Below are 24639 nucleotides of genomic sequence, written 5' to 3'. Positions count from 1 at the left end.
AACCTACATCTCAAGGTGGTATTTGAACCAAATGGCCGTTAGGCCTATTGCATTAACAACTAATATTAGTGATTGTCAGTGATTGAACCCAGGTCATCGATCGAGCTACACCTGACACGTTCAGCCCTGGGAATGACATTCCGTATGCCTCACAAGTGGAAGTAAAATTAAACATCTTTTAAACACTAGTTATGGCGTATCACACAACAAATAGCGAGACACTATTTATTTTACCCCACTATTAATTCTGCGATCATGGTAAATTATAGACTAAAATGACGAATACGTCAAACAAAACTCACGTGTTTATTGTCTCCAGATCCCAATAACGGCGTATGCGCCTGGAAAAAGAAAACAATGTTTAGAATACAATACCAGTACCATGTAAAAACATAACCTTCTCTTAGGTAGTTTGAGCAAGGAAGGGGGTAAAAACCTTAACAATGAGGCGATCAGTATGATGCAATAAACATATCTAAGTATTAGCAAGCATGTTTCTTCAAACCATTTTTTCTCAGCTCATGTGCATCGCTGGGGAAGATATTTTCTTGTATATGTCCAGAATCCCTTTATTATTTAAAATACTGTAGGCTTAAAAATAAACACAAAAATGAATTTAAAATGTAAAATATTTTGCATGGGCCTTATGGGTTGCCATGCTGGTGACGAAATATAAACATAAAATCAAAACAAGGAAAGAAATCCCAATCACGTGTTTTTATTTACCGCGTGGAGTGAAAATAGAGGAGTCTATTTGTCTATTTGTACAATTTACATCAGGCCCTAAATACTTTGGTAGTTTCCGACTACTGGACAACCTCTAGTAACAATAAAAATAGAGTAGTCTGTAAAACGCTTGGACTTAAATAATAATTGATTTTTACGTTTCACATCTTAAGGGAGTTTAAACAAATTTGTTTTCGATATCTGCCTTCTTCTGTATTTGTGTGTTCAACTTAAAGTAACATGCGATTAGTTTTATTAGATTAGGATTCGCGAAAAAAACAACATTAGGTGCCGTCGTTGAAAAGTGTCCAGCCTTTAATAGGATTTTGAAATGGCTTTTGACTAATTAATGCTGACCTTTATATCTTGTTACTACGTGATTCATTAAAATGAATCAAATCTTTTCCGGATTTGTTTAAATACAAGATCCAGTTGTTAACCATCAGAAACGTGTATGACATTGTTTTTAACCAATTTCTTCATTTGCTTAGTTTGATATATCAACGTTCACATTTTACAAGTGTTGATATGTTAAACGCTGTTAGTTTTTAACTGCCACATAGCTGAATAAATCAAATGATGGACATTTTAACAAGGTCAATGATACACATACGAGTATTCATTCTACAACATAAAAAAATATTTAAAAATGTAAAATACAACAACCACTGATAATAAATAGTTGTTTCAACGCAGATTTGAAACATTATAGGCCTACATTTCGACTTATACTCTGTTCCAAATCACATAATCCATTAGTTAAACCCTAAAAATAAATATATCCAACAGAATCGAGAAAACAAAGTTTAAACAAAACTTAATGAGAACGCAAAGCTACAAATTGCTCGGCGCTAAATTCTAAAAGGCGGAGAGGCGGCAGAGCCGTCAACATTGAAAACGAAGGTGATGGAATTAATTAATCACTTTCCAGCGAGAACTAATTAACAAACCCGGATAACAGGTTTAGTTCCATCTTTTCTACAATGGAGATACGTTGAGCCGAGGAAAGTATAGGATTCATGACGGAAATCATAGGATGCATTACACACACCTGGGTTTGTGTAGCCTGGAAAACAATACTATGTGCGATAAAATGTGCCATTCTGATCAAATTAAACTTTAATGTGAATACAGTGCAACCTTGATAACAATACCATTGATATCAAGTCACAATATGTGTCATTTTTAATGCCCTAAAATCTTGTAACCCATAAACGATAAACACATGTTATTGCAACTCTCGATAAGAAGTCTACCTTGATAACAAGTCTTATTTAGTAATCACCAAGAGTCTTGTTATCGAGGTACTGCATTAATAAATAAAGAGTTTGCATGTGAGGTGTGAGGTGTTAAATATAAACTTTATAAGGGATTTAAAGTAAGGTTTAGATGGAGAGGAAGGATTTTAAGTGTTTTATTTAAGGGGTTTGAAGGCAACATTTGAGTAGATATTTAGTTGTAACAGCAGCAGAACTTAAACACTAAGCTTATCAATTTAATTATCAATCAATCAATTACATCAAATATTTAAGATGTGGACGCCACTATGCGAGTATGTTATCCCAAAGTGAAGGATGAGGGTAGGATGAGTGGCGCGATCTTGTAGTCTTATGATATTGTAGGCCTATAGTCTTTGCCACTCAATTTGTCATGGCCCTGTGTGGTGCACGCGTATTTTGAGAGATAATTGAAAAGGTTGATACATTTTGAAAATATCGATTTTACAAGATGGAATTGATTGATATAATTACTGTAAAAGGTTCTCGAAAATCAAAATCAAATAACTGGACTTCAACAAGTGTTCGCTAACATTTTCAGAAAACAAGATAATTTTAAGTGATTAAGATGAACATCATTTTATAACACCTACACTTTGATCACCTACTATAATACTGTAACAGGTTTTCATTAACATTTCAGTAAACAAGATAATTATAGAACGAGTTTCGTCAAAGATGTAAACAAGCGATAAACCTGTTTATCGGTTTAATTTCAGTAAGAGCAATAAACAACCTAATATCCACCGGCTGATCAAGATCGCACTAAAACACGAATAACAATTCAAATGGTTCCGTCTGGCCCATAAACTTTTACTTCGACCCGGTCAAATACCGTTTGCCGCCTAGACTATTGTGTGTGCAATATTAATAATTCCTTACTGTATTCGTTAGTGTTGAGAAAAGTCAAATCAAATAGTTTCACTAATTTTTTATTCGACGTCCCTAAACAGCACTTTAATCCCGGTGATATTTCTCGCTCTGATGCAAAGTGTGCCAAAAGCGCGGCAGCTGACGCGCGGAATGCCAAGCGATGGTGTTTAAAGGACAATGCATATGCATGTAATCAGCTGTTCTGAATATGCATGAAGGAGAGGCCGTCCAGCCGGGCGACGCTTGTACGCTTGCTTCTGGCGGATTTATACTAAATCGTTACGAAAAGTCACCTTCTCGCCACAAGTGTAAAATTAAGTTATCGTCTTTTTCACATTGTTGTACAATTGTTATTTGTTCAAACAATTAAAAAAATATGGTCACAAAGGTTAAAAAGCTGTTATATCTTCTACAGATAGAATAGATAATTTGATCATGGAAGTATTAAATACATCTTATATTAAAGCTGAAATAGAAAATAACCAAAATGCAATGCATAATTTTAGCTTAATTTAATATCAACGGAGAATCAATGCATTTTATTTTGGACACATGAATAGATTTAGGACAGACGGGTTCACGTGGGCTACACTGAATTAAGGTTAGAAAAAATGTTTTCCGAATAACTGATTAATGTTTTTTAATTCTAATATTCGATATAACCCTCTTATATCGAAAATACTACGAAATATTTAAAAAATCTCATTGTAGCTAACATTTCTTTGAAATCCATGATTCAGTTATTGAAATTCTACATTTATAATTTAGAATTGAAATGTCTTACTTAGTTACGGAAATAAATTTACTAACAAATGGAAGATAAATATTATTTAGCTCGTTAATTTCTTATGCTTAAAGAGATTGTATAATCAATTAAATAAGCGAGAAAAGTTTAGCAAAACAAGTCATTATCCGTTTCCAAATCACCGCACTGTTTAAAGCTTCGATGCACGATGTTTTCGCCCATTGCATATTCTGCAATGTGAATCGATGAATGTTTTATGTATAAAGTTGATTGTCACTAATATGTTTTAGTTTATTCCAAACCAATTTATTGGTTTAAGATTATGGGAATATGTATTTACTTTATTTCATAAAATGTCGATTTACTACCAACCAAATTGTTTAAAAAGTTGTGACACTGAGAAAGAATAATTCTTTAACGAATTGAAAAATATTGGCCAGAATACGCAAGTGGCTAAACTAAGTTATACCTTTGACTAGTTATATATAGTTATATATTTGACTAGTTAACTTTGCAGGTTGGATCATGTTAGGTTGAAATACGATCGTTATTTCATTTAACATTTAATATACAGGGTGGTAAAAAGTCCCAGGACAGTTAAATATTTTAAAAAATAATGCAGATAGAGCTACAATACTTGGTACAAAGTTACAGGGCATAAAACTCTATTTGAACACATATTCAGTGATCCAATAACTCTTCAGGGGGACGGCCCACAAGGAGTCGGAAGAAAATCTTAAATGGAAGCATAGGACATCAAATTAAAGGTCTTTTTTAGTAGAATACAATGCCGCAAACCGCACTTCAAAAGGTTGACCCTGCGCAAAATGACAGTTGTTCAAAGATTCATTTAATTGACATTGCTATTATACGCTTACTCCTCAGGGGGCACACACAGCCCTAGGAATCGGAAGAAAATTGTTAACGTAAGCATAGGTCGATATGCACATCAAATTAAAGGTCTTCGATCATAGTAGATTACGATGCCGTAAATTCAAGCTCAAACATAACATTTTTGTAGAACTTAAAATAACTTCATCCAAGCTTATCAAAATAAAAGTTAATTAAGTATTTTACATTACCATATGACATAACTTAGACTGAAGTCCCTAAGGGTTCCTTGACTCCCAACTATACGTACGTATTTTAATTGTAGAACTTAAATATGGTAGCCAATATATTTTGACAAAAAGGTGCTTGCCATGCATTATAAAACACTCAGTAAAAGCGATACAAGTCTACTGACACCCATCACGATCGCATGGACGGTTTGGTAATGTTAAAGAGTATGCAGACGGAACATTTTATAGTTTAATTTTTAGTATTAGACACATCCATTGTAGCTCTACCGTCTGGAAGTCATCGTAAACTTGTCACGGTGTTCCAAGAGGTGAAATTGCCACATACCAGTGTTCATTACCCCTATAAACCTTGTCTCCGTTGCTCCACGCCGCGCCGTACACCTGCAGCGCTGCAGTAACGCTACACAAAAAGTATAAGATAGCCACGGTCTTGGATTTATGATGGGTACGTTACATGGGCAGTTCAGTGACCTATATACAGAGTGTTTCCAAATTGTCTGGACATTTTTTGTGGACTTGCTCCTTGGGCTAAGACAGAATTAAAATGCCATATAAGTGTGGGTCTAAAATGCCTAGATTTCTGGTTGTCGGTCTGTTTGTGATTTTTAAGAATTATTTTATATCTTGGGCATTTTTCAAGATAGAAATTTCAAAATTTGTATACGTGTGTATTTTAGTAGGTAAAAAAAGCTTACAAAGTTTCGTTCCAAATATCTCAAGCAGTTTCATTCGTTTTTTTATTTGAAGCATCAGACATCTCTAGAGGGAGAAATATAAGTCCTAGAACGCCGTTTCACTGTCCCAAAATTTACCGCTGACTACTGTCAAATAGTTTGTATCTAAGGTTGCAAATTTTCCGCCATAGGCGTATGTTTTCACATTAAAGTAACAAAAATTTGTTAAGCATATTCGGCAAAATTGAATTTATCTCAATATCTCCTAGGAGTACCCCAACCTAGAGTAGTAAATTATAAATTGTTGTAAGATCGCTAATCTACAAACTGACTGCATAGTCATCAAACAGAAAACAATCCCAACCTAAATTCTATAACATACCTGTAGGCCTACTGTTATAATGATCTTGGGCTCACTCGTCGTTTGTGCGATGTGGTACGAAACCTTAACACCGATGACGTGGGACTAGGTTTTTTCCTAGGACGCTAGGCACGAGCCCGGAATCGTTTTTCACATTACTTCAGGCTAGACTTAGGGGTTACGGCATTATCATCTAGATCAAATCCATTGGTGATTAGGCGGGATTTGAACTCGGGACCTCTGGAGCTGGAGTCCCGTGCTCTGACCACTAGACCAGCTTCCTCGTGGGTCTAGTAGGATATACTGATATTAATCAATACAGTTCCTTATTGTTGTACTGGTTCACTTTCTTCGATACATCACACGTGCGAACCTCTGATGTTCATGTCTACAGGCAAAACAAACTTGAAAAAGATCCGGCAATTTCTTAAAACAAAGGTATCGAATAAAACCCGTTCAAACCAAACTACTCAAGTAACAAACGTTTATTACTAATTGAACTAAGCATAAGCTACAAATGCCTCAATAAATCCAGCTTATTCAGCCATAAACGACCATTAAACAAAAAGCAATAAACTTTTAAAACTGGAGTCAAGTTAAACAAGAGCAATAAACGCTTCTGGACCGCTTCTGATCAACATTGGCTGGTAAAAGCCATGAATCACCGTCTACATTGCCGCCGGTTTAAACCCGTTTACCCTATATTGCGATTTACATGTCTTTAATAAACCTTGTTAGTTCAAGCATCTTTCATTTACACTCAAATAACACGTGTTCAGTAAACATCAGTTTGATTCATGTTTAAAGTTACTTCAAATCCTAGATTTAACATTAATTTAAAGGAATCCCACAGGGAAACATTTAAACGATTTTAAGTAAAACTTTTTGCCAAGGTTTAAAAATATATATAGATATATATATCTTTAATAACCTTGTTTTATCTTTAATCTAATAACACTTGGATACCGAGCTTCGGATAATATAAATTATTTCGTTCAAAACTAACGCTACATTGTGATCAATAGTAACCCCCAAAGTTCCTTAAAACCTCCCAAAATATTATCGTTATTTGATCTTACTGTGAATTCATTCAATTTGAAAGATTAAAATAAAAAGTAAAATCATACGATTAAAGAGATTTCACCATATTAAAATGGTTTTAGCCGTTTTAAAACCTTTTTGGAGACCAAAGGCTACGTATTGCAATCTATGACAGCAGTAATTTTTATTTGGGGACCAAGCAGGTTTTTACTTCCCTAGGACCGAAAATAAGCTGCATAAATACACAATCCGTATCCATAGCATTGCAATAGACTTGTCTTTGTCACCGCTGCCTAGCAACTATTTATTATTATTTTTGCTGATTCCTTGAATTATTTCTTCACACAACCGACACAACCTTAAAGTTGTAGTTGTGTTGACTGTTAGTGTGCATTATTATTGTGGTAAGTAGTGGTAACAGTGTATTGTGGTGCCTAATTTTCGGCCCTAGGTACGAAAAAGACTATTTACTTTTCTTAAAAATCAGTGTTACTCATGACTAAAAATTAGTTTAATGTAATTTATGGTAAAATATGCAATAGAACAAATCACAGCGGTTTTGATTTATACTGGTTAAACAAGGGGCCGTTTCGGCTTTGTTCGTATTTTAATCAACGTAAAACCATTATTAAATAGGACTTATTACATGCTTTATTTTCATTTAATCGATTCTGTTCAGCTGTAGAATACTCACAGATGTTGAACATTTTGCAAATTAAATTGTTTGTTCCCAACGTCTTATCTTAACGTCAGTATACAAAATTGTCCAGTTAATCTGTACTTTTTTCAAATTGGTGTACTGCTATAGACTAAAATGAATTAAAATAGTTTTGTATCCAATTTATTTTTAAAGCATTCAATGCTGCTCATTATTATACAGGCAAAGGAAGGTAATCAAACTTAATTACATTTAATAAAATCATACGAAAATGAAATAAAAATCATAAAATTTTAACCAAGTCTATGTCGTTATTAAAATACTACTATATAATTCCATACACTTTAGAAAAGACTTACAAAACGAATGCATGGAGCACGTTCTGTGTCCCGAGTATTTTAAGGAGAATGAATAAAATATGAGTTAATCATGGAGCACGAAACTTTGTACTGACAACCCGTAAGTGCTGCTTGTAAACATTATTAATTATTCAATGTGAATTTGCATGTAGAGTAAAAATAATCCTCGCTTTATTGATTAGATGCTTTTCAGGAAAATACAGTATTTATCATAAACCCGTGACGTTAGGGGTCAATTTCCTACAAAATCGACACAGCAATATGTTTATTGAAACAAATTATACTGATTGGTTATCGATTTAGCAATAACAAGTATGTTTAGTATTTTTTAAGGTTGATGGGATATTTCCTATCACTTAACAACATTGTGATTCTAATAGAATTGCATTTCGGGAAGTGAAACGCCTCACGTTTATTAACATTATAAACTAATTTTCATTCACAATCATAAACTTTTTAAATATTTATTTTAATTAAGGTTAAGAAGGTTTTTCGCGAGAACTGTAAAAAAGTATGTTTACTGAAAATGTTTTCCACTAGCCGTGAGGTGAAGGTGTAAAAGTAGCCTAATTAAATTTATGGAGTAATTTGTAGCCTATGCAAACCATAATGTATAACGTTAAACTGCTTCCGCTATAGAATTAGTATTCCAATGGAAACCCATTGCAGATACTGAAGCAAAAATTAGATAGAATAGATTAGTCATAACAGTTTAGACGAAAGTATTTTCATTCACCATTAATTTTTTTGTTTTTTTTTTTATACAAATTGTTTACGATATTTAAATTATAAACATAACATATTGGCCTCTAATTTGTATACACTAAAACAGTACGGTATAGCAAAATGGGTTGAATTAAACCTATAAAGTAATTTAGTCAACATCAGCGCACCTTAATCACAGAAAAAAGAATACACAGTATAAAGACAATTTAGACACAATAAAAGTAGACAAATACAGTAATAATGTAGGCCTACCAATTCTGTATTTTTTGCTCTTATCGTTTAAGCACATATAAAACAAGCAGATAAACAAGCAGATTTGGCAGCGGAATGGGAAGTCTACTTCTGGAATCAACATCGGAGGCTAAAACTCTACGAGAGGCCAAGAACAGTTGTACAGACTATATGCATATGTATGTCGTCTAACAGTCTACATATGTATGAGGTGACAGATGGACACTATCCTGGTCACTTACTGTTAGAACTTCTAGTAAGGTGGTTCCGTAACTCTATTCTATCTACTTTTCGCATTTAATTAATCTCTTTGGTTATTCCATAAAATATTTTGTTTTTCTTTACTCTACTAAATTTTATATAGGAAATTCAGTAAGCTTTCAATGTAAAAATTCCTACAAACTTTAACGCAACCATAAGTGCATGGGCAGAAAAAAATCACAATAAAAATAAAAGCGATTTAAGTAATTGTCACGTTTATGAGCAAATGTGTATGCATTGGGGAAACCGTGAACAGTTTACTATGGTTACATTTACTTTATGTTTTAAATTGGGAAGACGGTGACTCCATTAAACTTAGCCTAGGTTCATTTCTATTCTTAAATCGCTAAAACTTTAAAATGGGTATGAGACGTTTGATTTAACATAGTCAAACATTTGACTTTACTGTCAAAAAGGTGATGATTACAAATCAAACAGAATATTTTATAAAACTGTGTGGATAGTTTTTTTTGCAATCGCAGAAAATTCTATAATAATTAAAAACGATGTTCTAAATACATAGGTTATGTTTGCAAAACGACTAGTCTGCGATAAGAGTTGTCAAATACAAACCGTTAAAATAAAAATAGACCCATACAGACCGCTGGGAGTAAAGATATCCATATGCTAACTAACTGGACTGCTGAATATGCATAGAATGTCCAAGTCAGGTAATAGACAAAGATCTCGACAGTCGACAGCACTCGTGGCCAAATTGGCTTCTGGACGTCGCCGTGCAACGAGAATATTCGTGTTTCCATTGGTCTCGACAGCTCTCAAATTATACGGATATCACACAAGTTTGGACACTTCAATAATGAACTAGGATTTATAATTTGTCTGTGAAAAAAGTAACGAATAACGAATGTTGCATACAATCTACGTAGTATCCGGCGAATAATGCACACGAGGCGATGATATATTTGTATTTTAAAGAATTCGGTACAATTTGTATATTTAAGTGGGAAAATAATATTTTACTAAAATTAAAGCATAGTAGTGTAGCCTATATTTTATTAAATGTTAAAAAGTTAATGTGAGTGGTAGATTGTCTGTTTAAATGAAGAAGAGACTAAGCACGATATTTTTAATAGATAAAACATTTCTGAATAAACATTTCAGGGTAGTTAAAATGCATTTCCCGAAGGTTTTCTTTTATCATCCCAATCTCCCCAAATATTTAAAGAGTAATTCGGCAAAAATTAAGAAGAGTTTCAATCATTAATTGTTAAGTAATGCACATACTTGTAATTTACTCATACAACCGAACGAATGCAAATAGTGTTTCAAATTCAGTAGTTTTAGATGCTTTAATTGCAAGTTAGTGGCTTACTTGTTTTAAGAGAATATTTTCATGAATCAAACTACATGGTTTAGAACTGTTTAAGCTTTTTATATTTATATTATTACGACCTTTATAGGCCTATACTAATATTTATTAGTTTCATATCTATTATTCCAACTATCCATTAATTTCTTTGAAGAAAAACTGATCTAATAAAACTTTTCATTTTAAGCGTCACAGTTTAGCTCTACTTTGTGAACACTACACTTATCTCCATCGAAGCCAAATTCTGGTTTTAATTATTCACGGCAAAAATATTACAGAATAATGCTAGACCTGTGCATACAATAATGTTTCAAACGTCCAAAAATCCCGATTTAAAAACATTTCTGGTTTCTTCGTGTTTACATTTAAACATAAACATGGTCATAGATCAGCCACTTTATCTAAAACAGAAAAGATCTATTTTCAATCTAAATTTTCCGAATTCTAACAATAAGTTTAGTAACCTTTACGAATGCGACAATGATCAGCCCAAGCAGACGAAGGTGTAAGAGACATAATGAGCAGCAGCCTGACAGTCTCGTCTTGCTCCAATTATTCACACGTTATTGCTCAGGCTTCCCAGCCGCGCCTGCTTCAACAATTAAGCCGTGTTTTATTTTACTTACAACTAATCAAGCATTCAATGAATTTCGACTGTTGACACTAAAAAAAACAATTAACTGCGTGATGGAATTGTAAATACAATGATTCATATTTGTGTTAAATTTGCCAAATATAAATAGTTAAGAATTCCCATTTAGGTATTACCGTAGATTGTCAATACAAAAATATTATGGAATTAATTTAACCGTCTATCAATTTAATTGGTTGGATAAAATTTAAATGCTTAGTACTTCCAACAAATATAGGTTAAAAATTTTAAGTATTCAAGGTATTTCCATATTTTTGTGTGTGAGAGGTATGTAGGCCTACCAATTCTGTTGTTCTATATCAATCATTATCTTATCCCTACTAACAGCTAATTCTGTTAGTAAGAAAAAATTTTTAACACTTCCATTCCTTTGCAAATTTAGGCCTAGAAGGTTGAGGATATTCTCAAGATAAAATATCAAGAACAACATATTGATGTCAAACTACAATTTTTAGTAGCCTAAAACGTACACTCATCACTGATCATGGTTACTCACATCAAAATAATCTAGAATCATTGTATTAAACTGAATCTACAAATCACTCTAATTTCAAGAGAGAAAAACCATGGAATATAAATTTTCCTCTTTAAGAAAAACACGATTCCAGATAATTAGATATGAAATCGCAGCCGCTCGAAGAATAAGAAAATGATTACTCTTTTAACATTGCTCAGCGAGGGGAAAATGAGGGGCAATGACTTGGAAAAATAAAACGATTCAATTTGCACCAAAAGGCTTTTCTTTCAATTAAGTCTTATTGAGAAATAAGACTTTACATTAGCATCGTAATTTCCATACGGATTTGTCTTCTAATTAGAATGGATTTAACGATATTTATGTTATGGTTGTCCACATCATGACTTGGTCCTTTAGTCTACTAATTATTGTTAGCAAATAAATTGTTACAATACCCTTCGTTTATAGAAAGAGTACAACAAAACAATAAAAACGTTTCTTTCAGCGTGTTATTTGTTATCGAGCTTCATAACAGTTTAGCATTTTTATACCCGGATTTATCATTTCGAAACCATCTTCAACCACATGGCATGGTGAGCTATTTTATCAACTGTAAACCGAATAGACGATAAAAAACATACAACTTTTACCGCCCCTGTTTTATTGGGATTACTGAAATTAGTAAAATATTTACCAAACTGACTTCTCTTCAAATTACCAGAATGAAAAAAAAAACTCTTACTGGGGAATTCCCTAAAACATGCTAGAAAACCCTATACTAGTCAAATGGTGCATCAATTTTATATTCCTTCGACCCGTCGAAATGAATTCTAGATTTCTGAAACAATATTAGCGTACTAAAAACGAATCACTACTCCAATCAGGTAATATAAACCCTTTCGACAAATGCAGTAATGCAAGATAGGCCTACACAATAAAAAAGTACAAATTAACATCTTACCAGTTTAAAGCTTTGAATGATTTTTTAAGGTTAAACATCAAAACTCTTTCAAAAATCCATTTTCCCATAAAAAACTTCAACTTTTAAGAAAACTTAACAAAATATTGCCAAAACACAATTCTTCACAAAGAGATGAAAGCTAACAACGCCTAGAACTTATCCTCTATGTAAACCTACAAAAGAAGTTCTCAGAGGGACTGAACAGGAATATTACATTTCTCGGGAGACCTGAGGTCAGATAGTTTAAAGTCAAATGGGATCAAAAGTAGCCAGGAAAGGTCTTTTGATATGCAACATTGTCCTGAAACCACGTTTCTGGAAAATTCCATCTATTATACTGTAAAGGAAATGCTATTGCCGAATGTCCACATGACCACAACAACTTAACCGACTTTGCTCAAAATATAAAAGGTAGATCATAAACGCCTTTAACATATTATAGACCTATTAACGTTCACAAAATCCGCTTCTTAAACGTTAATTTTCAAGATAGAGTTTTTAATGGTAAATATCAATTAGTCTAGTAGATGATAGGGTGACAGCAAAAATACAAACCACTGAGTTTACATTAGCACTATCAACAATCATTTTGATAGATTTATTTATTTAACCATTCAGGGGGATTTCACAAATACAGTAGGTCTATAGCCAAATGGAAAGTGTTAACATATTTGACATAGGCTTTGTTCATCATCTTGTAAATGTTTAAATGTAAGAGTAGATATACAGAAGAAAGTCGGAAGAAGTATTTTATTGTAGGCCTAATAGTTACTGGTAATAATATGGTCCATTGAAGAAACAACAAATTACGTTGTTATTTTGTTCTATACAGTTAATAGAAGGGCGAAAAATAACTTCATAATCAAGGTGTAAATTTTCTCTCCGCGATCAATGAGGTGTGATAAAATGACAAAAAACTGTTTGGAGCCTTCTTTCTATGATAATAGGTGGGCGCTTTAAAGTGTTTCTACAGAGTATTTTAAGAACCGCGTAAATTTTCTTATAGGTCCTCATCTTGTTTCTACTGCAGAAATCAAATACACAAACCCACTATCAATTGTAAAAACTAAATCTTTAGCTATGTAACACTAATTCTACCTTAAAAACAGACGTGATGTAGAATGAAATTGAATTTAACAATGTAAATATTGTAGATTTGAACAAAAACAACAATGGTCGAAAGCCAAAAAAGCAATTCCCAGAAGATATAACATGTATTATTTAAATGCTGGGAGGCAGAGCCCTTAAGGTGACATTAAAAAACAATAATAACACTGAAACCAAGCCTCAAATGCATTTAAAAAGATATATATATTGGATTACACGTAAATAAGCAAAAATACGGTTTTCAATTCAGAAAGCGTTATCTACATAAATACATTTTTAAATGTTGTTTTCCAAGTCTTTCTAAATACAACTCACTAAAACCTGGAAAATAACTATGAAAAAACTCGTTGATAGGTAGGCCTATATGTTTGTTAGTAGTATTCCCTATGATTACTGGTAGGCCTATTTCATAATATGTAAAATTCGATTAAATACACCAAAACCGTTAATAGACAATTAGAAAAAATTCAATTAACTTCGCAGAGAGGAAAGAGATCAACCTTTGGAATATGTTGTTCAATTTGCATATTAAGTCCATTGTGGACGGGTTTATTAAAGTCCAAGCTACTCGATATTGGCACTAAATTGTTCAACTTATCTGGTTTTGGTAAAGGTTTGAAATTGACAATATACCTGTACATTTCATTACATTATGAACTAAAGTAATTTTTTGTACTTGGAAAACCCGTTTTAATCTTTAGAAGGTAGAATAATGAGAATAATAGTGTCAACGAACACAAATCTAACATAGACAAAGAATAACTTTTTAAAAACAAAGTCAAATACAATGTAGCAAGCGATGTGACTTAACTTTGCAATTGTACTTTATACAACACGATAAAAGTTTTAAATATAATTTTAAAGCTTAGTTTCAATTATTTGCACTGCACTTGTTCTTTTGAAGTGTGCTTCATAATTGGCTAAGGTTTATAATTCTGACAATGTTCTTTTAAAGCTGATTTCAATGTTTTCACAATGCATATTTTATGCTTCATGTGGTAAAAATGTATTCGTTGTATTTAAATTCAAAATAAATAGGTTATTTCAACATATGATTTACCTGAAAAGTAATAAGGCCTACTTTTAAACCTAACTCTCTCTCTCGTTCTATATCCCTACAAAAAATTAAATTTACAATAGAAATGAGGAATGATTTAATTTATTTCGACAAAAGCGCATTAACAGGTAGCACACTTTTAACTTTAATTATGTTAAGTCACATCATGCCATTAACTTATTTTATGGGTGTAATATGTCTTAATGAATAAAATTTCAAACATTTGAAAGACCTCTGTACCTTTACCAGATATCATACTTTTATATTTCACATAGATCAGTAGTTATATTTTTATCAAAAACCCCTCGGGTAATGTTTAAACATGTCTAAAGTAAATCAAAACTTAATCTGCATTCCAGTTTTGATCGATAAACCTTTTTGTATGCAAAATATAATCTACCGTAGCCTTAAACTGAAGCATATTGTTTAACTACCTATAGTTAAGGCCAGGCAACATATGCTGGGGATGTAAGGGGTTAATAAGGCACTTCAGATGCCAATATAGGAACACCACGTGATCAGGTTAATTGTTCACTTTCATACTTTGGTCATGTAACTGTACTTAACACCAAAAAATGATAAATATGCCTACAGATATCGTGGTGAACTCTTTCACCGTTTAACGGAAAGGGGGTTTGACGATAACGTGAAAATACCGTGAATACGAATTAAAAATCCAAGGTTTGTCATGGAACTTATATTAGTGAGGTTAAATTCATGTTTTATGTTGTAAAATACACGTTTTATGTTATAGAATTCACGTTTTGTAGTCAAATTTACATATACTGTCACCATGTGAAAATTCGCATTTCACTATACAACTCATTAAAAATAAAAATAAATAACATTTGCCTCGTGGGTTGCCAAGTAGTTATGTTGGTAACAAAATACACTGAAAATTTATCTTTCCCATATACAGATTAATTTTCTGTGTAATATTTTCTCAATAGTAACAACTGATGTTCCTTTATATGAGTGATTTTTACCATTGACTGTAAAATAAAAAAAATGTGTTGTGGATTGTTAAGGTTAAATATTCCATCATAATTAATTGAAATTCCACTATTTGTAAATAAGACTTGAGTTTCCTTAATGTTGCTTTTACGATAGAAATCAACTATAGGCCTACCGAGCAACGGCTCGGTCCCCCGGTACTTACTATTTATACCAGACACGTCTATTTTACACGAAACACAAACCTTTGAACTTTCGAATCTTCTCCCTACTATTCTGGTGTTAAGTTTTATTATAACCCGGCTGATTCGATTAAATCTTAAGCTTCTCCCAAATAATTTAAAAATAATTTATTCAAGTTTGTATGCAACAAATGCTGTTTTAAGGCACGTTATTTTCCCGCAGATTTTTGTACATTATTATTATTTTTGTTGACACTATTCATGTACCTTCAGCTTAAGGTACTCTTCGAACCAAAGAGTCACAACATGACACAGCTTAAAGCCTGGTGATTGGCAAGGATCGAACCTACCATCTCAGACAAAAGATCTGCCACTAATGACGTAACAGGCATGCACACAAGATATTGGTCAATTACACCTGTACTATGACACTACCGATTGCAAATTGCAGGGACATTGGTACAATATTGTACACTGCAGTGCAATAATTATCGCTTGATAGCGCTGTCCGTCTCTGACATGAACACGTGTTTTGTTAATTGCACTCGCTGTAGTTGATTTACATCTTCAAAGTTGCATGCGAACATGATAACTTGATCTGGGTAGCCGATGGTTATGCTCGCCTTCAAATCTGAGAATCACTGGTTTGATCCGGAGCTAAAAATATTCTGGAGACGTATGTCATTTGCCAATCAATTAATGAGGTTAAAACACCAAAAGTACGATGTTAAATAGTAACAGGACCTGGGTTTGGACCGTCACCTTAAAAAACGTAAAAATTGTCCTAAATAAAAAAAAATGCAAAAAACTTCAGTTAAGCCAAAGAAAAGGATACGTACAAATTAGATTTTATACGTAGATGACAATTCATAATAGTTTACATTTTCTTACGGTATAGTTTTTTTTTTTTTTTTTAGCGAATTTCCCATATAGGGAATTTTTATATGGAATAAGCTATTACCGTAGTACTCATAGTAAGACCTGGACCCGGGACCGATTTTTTTTTCGTTTTGAGGTCCCTAGAGGCCAAAAATAGCATCCGTTCAAATTCATATATATATATATATATATTTATATATATATATTTATATATATATATTTATATATATATATTTATATATATGTGTCCGTTAGCGCGATAACTCGAGCAAAAATGATCCGATTTTGATGAAATTTGGTACAAACGTGTAAACCTACGTGTATTCGAACGAGTTCGCGAACCAGCATGATCGGACCATGGGAAGGGGGTTTATGGGGGCTTTTATGGGGTAAAAATGGGGTTTTCCCATTTTTGACCCAAAAAACTTAAATTTTTTCAATTTCTTTCCAAACTATTTTGTAGAGCTTAAAAAAACAAATAATTTAGTATATTGAAGCGTTATAATGCGCCTAATGGTTACGGAGAAAATTCACAAAAATTTTAAATTTAAAATTCCCATGTTATTCTTATGGAGGATAAGTAAACTGTTGTAGTTTGCTTATTTATTAACATATTTTGCCCAAATTTGGAAAATGTTTTTATTTCTTACTAACTATTAACATTTTACATAAAAAAACACTTTAACCCTCCCTGTTGCAGCAAACCTAAGTATGTGTTAAACTGATTCAATTTAAATAGGGAATAGATGTGATATTTTTAAGGAGACATTTTAGTGTAAATCCAATCAGGCAAATGGAAATTTGCTTAGTCTGCAGGTTTGCTGCGGCGGGGGTATTTTATTGTGTGTTGTTTACGCTAAATGGCATTTTTTACGCTTTCGAAGGAAACGGTCCAAAATCTAATCTTGTTACTATCATCAATGTATGTAGATTTTTTTGTTCGATGACAATATCATCATTAATTCAGAGCACTTAGTAATAAATGGCATGTAGATCTAGAAACAATCTCGCTTGGATTCGAACCAGTGACCTTCATATTGGATACTACATTACTTTTAGTGTAGACTTAATTAAGCTGGAAAAAACCTTATTCCGTCAAAAGAAAAGGTTAAGCCCATTAGTATATTTGACTTCAATTCAAGTATCAATTATACATTAGCCTATTGTATTTTATGAGTGAAGGATGAGTGTAGGATAAGTTGCACGATCTTGTAGTCTTGTTAGTGACTAAGGCCGACATATTCCTTAGACACAGCTGTTAATTAATAGCCCATGCAGCTAATGGCAACTGTATATATGAGATAAAAAGTCTTTTCATAGATAAAAAAAATATTAATAAAAGTTTGCTAAATTAAACAATGAAATCTAAACTTATATTTTAAAACTTTTACATTTTTGGAACTGTAATAATCTTTAACAAATGAAAAATGTTTGCATCGAATCCATCAAAGAAAAAAAATCCCTTTTGTGCCTTTTAACTAGAAAAAAAAACCCGACTTATCAGCAAAACGGTTTCTTTTTCAAGAAGGATAATTCTTCAAAGACAACCTTTGATGAAGAAACTTCTTTGGTGTTTTTGAATCTAAGAGTGCACTGAGGGATTCGGTGTTTACTTTGTGCATCTCTTCAGGACATTCTCAGCTTTTATCAGAAAAGGTAACAAAGTAGTGTAACTCTATTGATGTGGTGGACTTTGAGAGAAGATAACGGGAACTCTTGAGAGCAACTTTTATATGCAGCTTGTTACATAAACTGGAGCATTTTTATGTTTTTAATTGTTACTTCATTTGACTGGGAAACAAAACTATAACAATTTTAAACCAGAGAAACTAAGGTCATTACTACCTTTATATATTTAAGCACTACTTCGCACAATAATTTATAGAACTTTAACACAAAGGAATTAGCCTAAATAGTACTTCAACTAAAATCTTTAAAAAAAAAACTTTACGAAGAAACTTTATGTCAACGCAACAAACCTATAAAAATTATGAAAATTTTTAAAAATCATTCAAAACAAAAGTAGTCCATTTAAAACTTTTGTAAAAAAAATCAACGGTTTTCAAGGAGCCTAATTTAAGAAACAAAAATATAAATAGGCTAGCCGTCATTGGTTTTTTTTTATTTGAAAAATTGTCATATTTTTTTAAATTTACTTAGTTGTCAGAAATTTTTGTGGAAATTTTCAATATCGTATCTTTAAAACTACTCTTTAGAAAAAAAAATATAAATGTGTGTCACTAAGGACTTCCGGACAATTTATGTTTTTTACTCATGAATAATGCCCTAAAATATTGGTAGACAGTTCCGGGACACCCTGTACAGTAATATAATTTTGCCATGCCATGTCTTTGTACGTGTGTGTGCGTAAATAGCTTCTTAGAAAGTTGAAGTGTGTGCAACTGATAAAAAAAGATTCCTCTTTGATTAAAGTAGCCTATAGGTCTAGATATTTTCTTAAATGCAAAAAATATTTAATAATGTGTTTCCAACGGACAGCTACGCTATTAAGTTCACTACAATGTAATAAATTTCAAGAATAACGCAGACAAGTTTTCACTCGATAATAGAACGATTAAACCACTAATTAATGGACACTTAAATTTGCTGGTGAGAGAACACAGTATAATCAGGTGATTCTCATGCTAGACTTGGCTGTCTCTAGATTGGATGTTCTAACTACCATCACACCATGCAAACTACCTTTACTTTCACCATCTACACCTAACTTGCACAATCTTACTAGATTAAGTGGAACTTTGAACAGTCGCCAAATGTTTGAATACTGTTGTTACAATAGAAATTCAAAATGCAAATTGAGGACATTTCTAGGCCAAATCGTATTACAAGATATTTTTGAGTAGGCTATCTTAAAACAACCCAATTCTAGGCTGTTAACTAATGCATACGTTTTAGAGAATTTCCCATAGGGAATAAGCTCTTAGGTCTCATGAAAAGACCTGGACCCGGGACCGAGTTACTTTACTGTTTTGAGGTCCCTAGAGGCCAAAAACACCAGCATGATCGGACAATGAGAACGAGGGTTTGGGGGGAAAATTGGGGGTTCATATTTTTTACCCTAAAAACAAAATTTTCGCAATTTATTTCTTTCCAGGTTATTTTGTGGAGTTTAAAATGAAACCACTAAGTATATTGAAGCGTTGTTGTATGCATAACGGTTACGGAGAAATTCCAAAAGGGAGAATTTGAAAATTCCCACGTTATTCTAACGGAAAACAAATTAACTGTTGTAGTTTCCTTGTTGGGCATATTTTAATTAAATTTGGCAAACTTGTCTATTTCATACTAAGCTATCAACACTTTCATTTAAAACCCCCTTAATATCATTTAGTAGGCCTATATAGGCTAATAGGATAACACCTAAGTAGGCTATACCATAGATAAAACATACTCCCTTATGGCTATACTCAATAGTCATTAAAATTCATGTAGAAAAATTGGAAATAAATTCGACAAAAGAGAATATTTTAGTGGGAATCCAGCCAATTGAATGGAAATCAGCGTAGTCTGCAGGTTTGCTGCGGCGGGGGTATTTATTGGTATGGAATCCTCATTCACGCTTTAGTTCCTCATAAGGAAATAGTTCAAAGCTGTATTCTGAACTGTCTAAATCTGCTGAATCATAGAATTCCTCATAATATTGAATGTGCGCATTTGCATCAGCTGTTTCCATTGTTGCGTTGTTGTCATTAATGAAACAATTGCATTTGCTAAGTCAATAGCATAATCTCCTATTTTAAGACCTGTTCTGCGAACTAGCAAGGAATTAAGGCCCGTGTACACGAAGCTAGTTACTCTTTGTTGGTTACTATTACTATTTACTCTGTGGAAATAGTAAAGTTAGTTTAGCCTAGCTAATTATTACATCATCGTGTGAGCGAAGGTATTGTTAGGTATATTTTTGAAGTAATGTTTGTCATTACTTTTACGGTAATTTTAGTATTTGTCTTTAACCTTTTTGTCAAGCATCAGACGATAATGTTTTTAACTGACGTAAGTTTGTGGAAAATAACAAACAATATAAAACACCCTTTGCAATATTATGTAGGTCTAGGCCTACTGCATCAAAATACCTTAACAATTTATTCAAAAGATTCGACAATAAAAAATATATTTCATAGAAAATACAATGTTTCATTTATGCTAAAACGTAAATAACACATTCTGAATCATCTAAACCACAAGGATTTTCTTCTTCAACGTGAAAATTAATAATCATAAACCAAAATACTGATGAAACACAGTGTACAAAGTGATCAGTCCAATATTGAACACACAACACAGATGACCGAGCTGGCCAGAATAATTAACTGGGAATGAACCATGAACCAATCTGTCTGTATATCCTGCCTCAGTCCCAGTCTATCTCAGCTGTCGTGTACGTTCAATTAGCACAGCTCTACTGATTTCATCAGACTGCATAAATTAAAATTCGACACAAGATCCGACAAGTATATTTTATTTGTTTATGACTACGGTACGTAACTCTAATCAACTCAGTTTGTGTGTATTATCCTGGGTAACTTTTAGTAACAATAAACCTAAATTTATCAAACTATGGAGATTCAAGTGTCCGTCTTTTTTTAGTATTCATTAATGACCATATTAATGGGGTCCGAAATAACTATGGCTTTCTTTAACTGTTTTATGTATTTTAAAACAGGTTATTTATTTTACGAAAAGGGGTTTATAGAAATCATCAAAAGTAACGTCGGCAAAAGAAGAAAGATTTTCGTAGGTCTATGCTTGACAACTGGAGTGTAAAATATGGCTTGTTTATATACGAGTACACCAGATAGATAATTGTATATTCATGTGATTTAATATTTAGTCTAGTTCTAAATCTTTAAACTGTATTTACTTGTGCTGCACACGTAACAGTAGCTTAAGGTAATTCTCTAGCAGATAACAGTTAGACTAATAGTTTTAATGGTTTTTGAAGTTGGATAACACAAAGAAATAGTAAACAACAACACGCCCATTAGATGAACCCAGCAGAAACATACAACAAAATGTCTATCTGCAGGATAAAAAAACTACACTACTTTTAATCAACCCAACGCGGGTGTTTTCAGATAAAACCGAAGCTGAATGGTATAAACAGTCCAAGTGACGTATCCAAGAAGACAATCTATAGTTGTTTGATTCAGTTCAAATAAGTTTAAAAATGAAAAAAAATATTAAAAAATGAAGATAAACAACTCAACAAAGCCTTCTGAACTTACCGGACACAGAACTTTTTCCTACAGTTACCTAACAATGTACATGTTCTCTCATTGATTTGAGAAAGCAAAGTGGCCAATTCGCTTATCAGTGAGACAATCCAGATTTGCAACGTGAAGGCACGAAATAGTGAGCGCGTAACATGCAGGCAACGTCGTATGCGCACGAAATACGTTGGCAGCACTGGCTGTAAATCAGCTGGTCAGCTGTTGTACTGTTGTATTTGTCACTTCACATTAAATGTTATATTAAAAGTTCACTTCTGTGTAAAAATAGGTTATGTTTCTTCACCAATTTATTTGTTTTATGGTAACTGTAGGAAAAGTATAATGTGCAACTCGAGTTCAAAGTGCATTTGCCTCACTCGAGAAACCATTCCTCACTCGCCTACGGCTCGTGAGTAAGGATTTCTCTCGAGTGAGTCAATTGCTCACTTTTCTCACTAGTTGCACAAATAACTATTTTTCGTCAAACTGCAGCAAAAACACCTGTGTTTATACATTTTTCCGGACTAAAGTTGCTCTTTTTCTCCATAGGGAGTAGAACGCCGTTTTAGTCTCTATAAATTATCAATTAGTTGAGATGGGAACGCCACCTAGGAGGAACACAGCTCAAAGGTGTTCTCGAACAACCCCCTAGTGTAGGCTAGGGTAGTTTAACACCGCAGGTGACGTATGACGTATGATATGACGTCAGTGTTGGTGTGTTTGCGAGGCGAGTCCGCCACAGCAATATATTCCTCCGCCGTCAAGCAGTCCGCAAATCAACCAGCCAACACTACCACATATAAATCTCCGAGGGAGGCCCATTTGTCAATTACGACCGAAAAAACCTAACAATCCCTACAACCAACACTGCGTTTCTACCATGGACATTTCAAGGGTATTTACAAATAAAGCCTAGGCTATACAATTAGGCCCTAAATCAAAATATTTAGAATATTTCAAAACAGTACGAAACAAGTATTATAAAATGAAATATGTAACAAAATATGTAAACATGTTTTTAATTTTCTCACAACTACATAAATATATTTTAAGATAATTATGTCTAAATTAATATCTTGTTTGGATACTAAAAAATCTATTTATGGTATGCTCTGCACAAAATATGCAGTATCGGAATCTGTTATTGATCTATCTACTTAACTATTTTAAAAATCTTACTACAGAGGGGTGGAAGGAAATATGGTTTAAAAACATTCAAATATACTATTTCAATGGTAGTGGTTGTTCTATAACAATTATTTGAACTTGATTGTGCCTGTTAAAAATGTTAGTTTGTTATCAACATGAACTATTTTCGTTTATTTGCTGTTTGACTTTATTGTTATTAAGTCCTACTATTTAAAATTCCGTATTAGTAGTAATTGACATGCCTAATATTACATCCCTTCCCTCATAAAATACACAAATAAACCATGTGGCAAAATGATCAGTTTAGAGATAAAAAACTACCTACCCTTTAATAATTGGCTTTCTGAATTAGGTTATCTGTTAGGTACAACCAGAAACCACTCAAAGACAACATCATACTTAATACTGTTTATAACACAGTAAATTTAAATTTCAAGGGCTTAATAATATTGGAATAACCGTTATAAACGTTATTTCAATACAGTATCATAAACAAGTTTGATTCTGAATTTAGCCACTTCCCGGCAAATCCAAGTCTAAACCTTACAAAATTTCACCGAGTGTCTCTAATAATAATCCTAAAACAACTACAAATTGTTTTAATCATCAGGTTTCATTTAAATTATAACATACCTGTTAAATATTATACTTTTAAACCCTACGCAAAATCTGTTCCTAAATTGAAACAGCATACAATGAGTCAGTAACAAAAAGTTGTGAGCAGCGATTACTCAGCCTAGGCAGGTTAGAGCTAAGCTCCCAGACGCACATCATTAAAAACTTCCCCAACGCAAGCTGGAGTGATTGCATTTAAACGTGTTTACCGGCGCATAGTTTCCTCCAGTCCTAAAAAAAGTTTAACACAAACATCGGCTAACTGTATTTAGAGGCAAACCAGAGTCAACTGGAACTGGCACCAAACTGCTGTGGAACAATAGATGAAAAGCTTCTTGCATACTTTTGATGATCAGTTTAAAACTCCTTTAAAATAATAGCAATTTTTTTCAATTAGTAGGCTATACAAAATACCCCCGCCGCAGCAAGCCTGCAGACTAAGCGAATTTCCATTTGCCTGATTGGATTTGCACTAAAATGCTTAATTAAAAATATCACATTTATTTCCTATTTAAATAGAATTAGTTAAACGAGTACTTAGGTTTGCTGCAACAGGGAGGGTAAAAAGGTGTTTTTGTTGTAAAATGTTAATAGTTTAGTAAGAAATGAAAGTATTTTACAAATTCGATCAAAATATGTTCATAAACAAACAAATTACAACAGTTGACTTATTCTCCATAAGAATAACATGGGAATTTTAAATTTACAATTTTTTAGAATTTTCTCCGTTAACCATTAGGCGCACAATAATGCTTCAGTATACTAAATTATTTGTTTTTTTAAGCTCTACAAAATGGTTTGGAAAGAAATTGTGAAATTTTGTGTTTTTAGGGTCAAAAATGGGAAAAACCTATTTTTACCCCATAAAACCCCCCATAAACCCCCGTTCCCATGGTCCGATCATGCTGGTTCGCGAACTCGTTCAAAAGAATGTAGGTTTACACGTTTATACCAAATTTCATCAAAATCGGATCATTTTTGCTCGAGTTATCGTGCTAACGGACACATATATAAATATATATATATATGAATTTGAATGGATGGTGTTTTT

At 32.9% G+C, this 24639-nt stretch overlaps 1 protein-coding gene across 13 annotated transcripts in view; it reads right to left on the bottom strand.

Annotated features, from left to right (window-relative positions):
• The window catches only part of LOC128991111 (disks large 1 tumor suppressor protein-like), a 429939-nt gene that overhangs the window by 111064 nt on the left and 294236 nt on the right, over nucleotides 1-24639 (bottom strand). For all 13 annotated transcript variants that reach the window (XM_054413854.1, XM_054413856.1, XM_054413843.1 and 10 more), the window contains one exon: nucleotides 303-341. In XM_054413854.1, the coding sequence (XP_054269829.1) occupies nucleotides 303-341 (39 nt within the window). The remainder of the gene's footprint in view (nucleotides 1-302; nucleotides 342-24639) is intronic.

Source organism: Macrosteles quadrilineatus, unplaced genomic scaffold, assembly GCF_028750875.1.
Source record: "Macrosteles quadrilineatus isolate MER2022 unplaced genomic scaffold, UCM_ALF_1.0 Scaffold_3__2_contigs__length_128488019, whole genome shotgun sequence".
Lineage (NCBI taxonomy): Eukaryota > Metazoa > Arthropoda > Insecta > Hemiptera > Cicadellidae > Macrosteles > Macrosteles quadrilineatus.
This window is presented reverse-complemented; position numbering and strand designations above follow the sequence as displayed.